Source organism: Nicotiana sylvestris, chromosome 6 (genome assembly GCF_000393655.2).
Source record: "Nicotiana sylvestris chromosome 6, ASM39365v2, whole genome shotgun sequence".
Lineage (NCBI taxonomy): Eukaryota > Viridiplantae > Streptophyta > Magnoliopsida > Solanales > Solanaceae > Nicotiana > Nicotiana sylvestris.
Window position 1 is genome coordinate 43,832,882 of NC_091062.1, and position 3,482 is coordinate 43,836,363.

At 40.3% G+C, this 3,482-nt stretch overlaps 1 protein-coding gene across 2 annotated transcripts; it reads left to right on the plus strand.

The window, feature by feature from the left end:
- Positions 1-220: 220 nt before the first annotated feature.
- LOC104215911 (probable protein phosphatase 2C 55) lies at positions 221-3,262 on the plus strand. Of its 2 annotated transcripts, XM_009765847.2 has the most exons (3): positions 221-501; positions 591-679; positions 1,579-3,262. In XM_009765847.2, the coding sequence occupies exon 3, from the start codon at positions 1,639-1,641 to the stop codon at positions 2,773-2,775; it is 1,137 nt and encodes a 378-aa protein (XP_009764149.1). In that variant the 5' UTR covers positions 221-501; positions 591-679; positions 1,579-1,638; the 3' UTR covers positions 2,776-3,262. The 2 variants fall into 2 exon arrangements, with proteins under 2 accessions (XP_009764149.1, XP_009764148.1); XM_009765846.2 differs by lacking the exon at positions 591-679.
- The last annotated feature ends 220 nt before the right edge of the window (positions 3,263-3,482 follow it).

The window sequence follows — 3,482 nt, forward strand, 5'->3', positions numbered from 1 at the left end:
TCAAAAACAATCCAAACTAAAATTTATGTCCAAACACAATTTTAAATTTCAAATACCATTTTCTTGAAAAAAAAATTCACCACCTTTTCGAATTTTACAATTCTTTATGTCCAAACGCCTACTAAGTCATTTGACTCCCTTTCAACTCTTCCATTTGACACGGAAAAAAATAAAAAAAAAGAAAAGAAAAAGAAAAAACGAACAACAACTGGGTAAACTTCAACAGTTCTAGTTGCACCTATTTCTTGCCACCCGCGACCAAAATAGGAGCAGCTGCAGCTTTGCATTAGCCTACCACCCCCCACCCCCCGCGCCCCACACAGATCACAACAAACCCCGTCCAGGCTCCAAACCTCAATCTTTGTAACAAAGCTGCCGCCGCCAAATAAGGAAAACGTTTTTCTGTTAATGTCTGATACCCTCTCTCTTTCTTACTTCATTTCTTACTCATTTAAGCATTGTGAATAAAACAAGGGGGAAAGCTCATAGCTTTTGTTTTTTGTAAGTTGTTACTTACTACTATTATTTTGTTTTATCCATTTTGTAATTGTGTTTCCTTTAATCTGCTAATTGCTTGCTAGCTTGATCAGGATAAAGATGACGTATTTAATCCTAATACATACGTATCTGCTTGTTGGGTCACATAGCCTTGCATTGGATTTGATTTTTTTGTTGTCAGGTTAGAATTTACATTCTAAATTTGATGGATTGAAGTTTGGAATTAGTCTTTCCTGTAGATTCTTTGTTTCCTTATCAATTACGTTTCACTGTGCAACAAACATATGGTCTTTGTACTAGGAACTTCTTGCTTGTAAGAATTTTGTATATAAACACTTTTTCTGCTCATATTAACAAGGCATTCAAGTGGAAAACATTGAGGGACTTGTGACTTAAGTCACAGGTTCGAGCCTGATGGTAACGGCTGGTCCTAAGGGTTGGCCCTGGACAGATTTCTCCATCATTAAAAAAGACAAGGCGTTCCCTTTTTCTTAGCTCTTCCGGAACCGTATTTTCTATGTTGTTTACCTCTGTTAGGGGGTTGTTTGTTGGGGGGTTGGGGGGGAGGTGGGGAAGCCAGAGGCGGAGCCAGGATTTGAAGCTTATGGGTTCGGGGTTCTCGTCCTTTTAAGTTACTGGGTTCTAAATTAATAATTTGTACTTCAGGACAAATACATGGGTTGGACCAAAGCGACTTGGTTCGGCTGAACCCGTAATTGATGGGCTAGCTCTGGCCCTGGGGGAGCAGGGGCGAAGCTAGAAGTCTAGAGCTTTTGTTCGAACAATGTATTGTATTAAGAAATTCATTAAATATGTATAAATATTAAATTTAGAACCCAGTCATTAGTACTTGAAGTCGTTATTCTAAAATTGAGAACCCATAAAGTTGACTAGCTCCGCTGGGGGAATGGGAGATTTTGGGGTTAACTTAGAGGGAGCTACGAGTTTGAGTCTTGTTGTTTACTGGACTTCACATATTCATGCTTTATCTAGTGTGTCTAGAAAAGGTATTAAAAAGGGGAAAACTATAATCGATTGATGAGACCATATTAGGTTTTTAAGCAGTGATTATTTTTGCAGAACTTTACATCCTGAACTGCAAGCGGAGCTTCTCCCCGGCATTGATAATCACAAAGCAAAATGGCTGTTTGTGGTTCAAGAACTTCTCATATTGGTCATTTTGTTGGCAATATGACTGCTAGGCGCCTGCAATATGGTTTGTCGGTAAATAGCAGCACCGTCTCTTACAGCAATAGAAGCATTGAGAATGTTAGAAAAGCCAGTATTAGTTTGAGAAATGAAGGCCAGCCCCACAATTTCATGTTATCTCAATATTTCAGAACTAGTGTTGCAAAGAGGAGGGGCAATTTGAATCCATACGAAGGATTTGGTTTAGAAGGTTTTCGCATTTTATCACCTGCGCATTTCTCTTGTGGAACTACTTCTCCTCCTGGCATGTCTTCTATTAATTCTCAGGGAAAGGAACGTGCTGCAACTACTGCTGATTCTTCTGAAGGAAAGATACACCTGAAGCTGAATTCGGGATCATTTTACCTGCCTCATCCTGCTAAAGTAAAAACTGGTGGAGAGGATGCTCATTTTATTTATGGCCCTGCACAAGCTATAGGTGTAGCTGATGGGGTCGGTGGATGGGCTGATCTTGGTATTGATGCGGGGGAATATGCCCGTGAACTAATGTCTAACTCTATATCTGCGATACAAGAGGAACCTAAGGATTCTATTGACCTAATCAAGGTCCTTGAGAAAGCTCACATGAGAACAAATGCAAGAGGTTCTTCGACTGCTTGTATTATTGCGCTCGCTGATGAAGGTCTTATTGCTGTTAATTTAGGAGACAGCGGATTTATGTTGGTTAGAGATGGATCTGCTATATTTAAATCCCCTGCACAACTGCACAGTTTTAATTTTCCATATCAACTGGAGGGCAGTAGTGCTGGTGATTTGCCTAGCTTGGCTGAGGTGTTTAAAATTGCAGTTGCTCCAGGAGATGTCGTAATTGCTGGTACGGACGGGCTTTTTGACAATTTATATGACACAGATATCACTGGCGTTGTGGTTCATGCTGTGGAATCTGGCTTAGAGCCAGAGACGACAGCTCAAAAGATAGCAGCATTGGCACAACAAAGAGCAATGGACCCAACTAAGCCGTCCCCTTTCTCTGATGCAGCCAAAGAGGCCGGATTTGAGTACCACGGGGGAAAACTTGATGACATAACCGTAGTTGTTTCTTATGTAAATAATGACAGCGATCCATAATGTGATGGTGTTTTGAAGACATGGGAAGTTGGGAACATTGACCACTTGGTATTCTTAGTTTGAGGTTTGAAGCAGAAACAGCAGCTGGTTGAGAGTGACACTGCAGTACCAGAAATCAGAGGCATCAGTGGTTGAATTTTTGCTCTTGGATTGCCGAAAGAACAATAATTGAAAACGAAAGCCCTGCAGCTGCATGTTGCGGCAAGCTAGTGGAGCACCTTATTTGGTCAAGTGTTTTAGTTCCTAAAATTCAGATGGGCTGTTTGAGTTCATCAGAATTTATTGGAGGGCGCTATGTTCTACCATGACTAAGTTGATAGAGATCTTAATTGATCAACTGTTCTTGTTGACATTGATGTATATTAAGACACTGCACGCTGAAAGTTCTTTTTTGTGTGTATTTGGTTTTGTATGCCATGGGTTCTGTATTGTTGAAGAAATACTTTCCTTTTCTACACACTTGGGGTTTGTGAGAAGTCAATTTGCTAGCCAACTCTGGATTTAGTTTTGCAACAATCTGAGTAATCTGAAATTGGATTTAGAGGGATGGGATGACTGAAAAAGAGGTATACCTCCTTGAACTGGACCGGATTGGGCGTTACAAAGTTGATAAACAATTACTCCGTCCATAGTGCCAAGCGTGTGAACTATCTATCTATATCTATATATAATATAATTGTGGGCAATAGAGAACTGAGGTGGCACAT

What these genes read in the sequence shown, in the direction of transcription:
- LOC104215911 (XM_009765847.2), top strand. Translation starts at nt 1,639, where the DNA reads ATGGCTGTTTGTGGTTCAAGAACTTCTCATATTGGTCATTTTGTTGGC.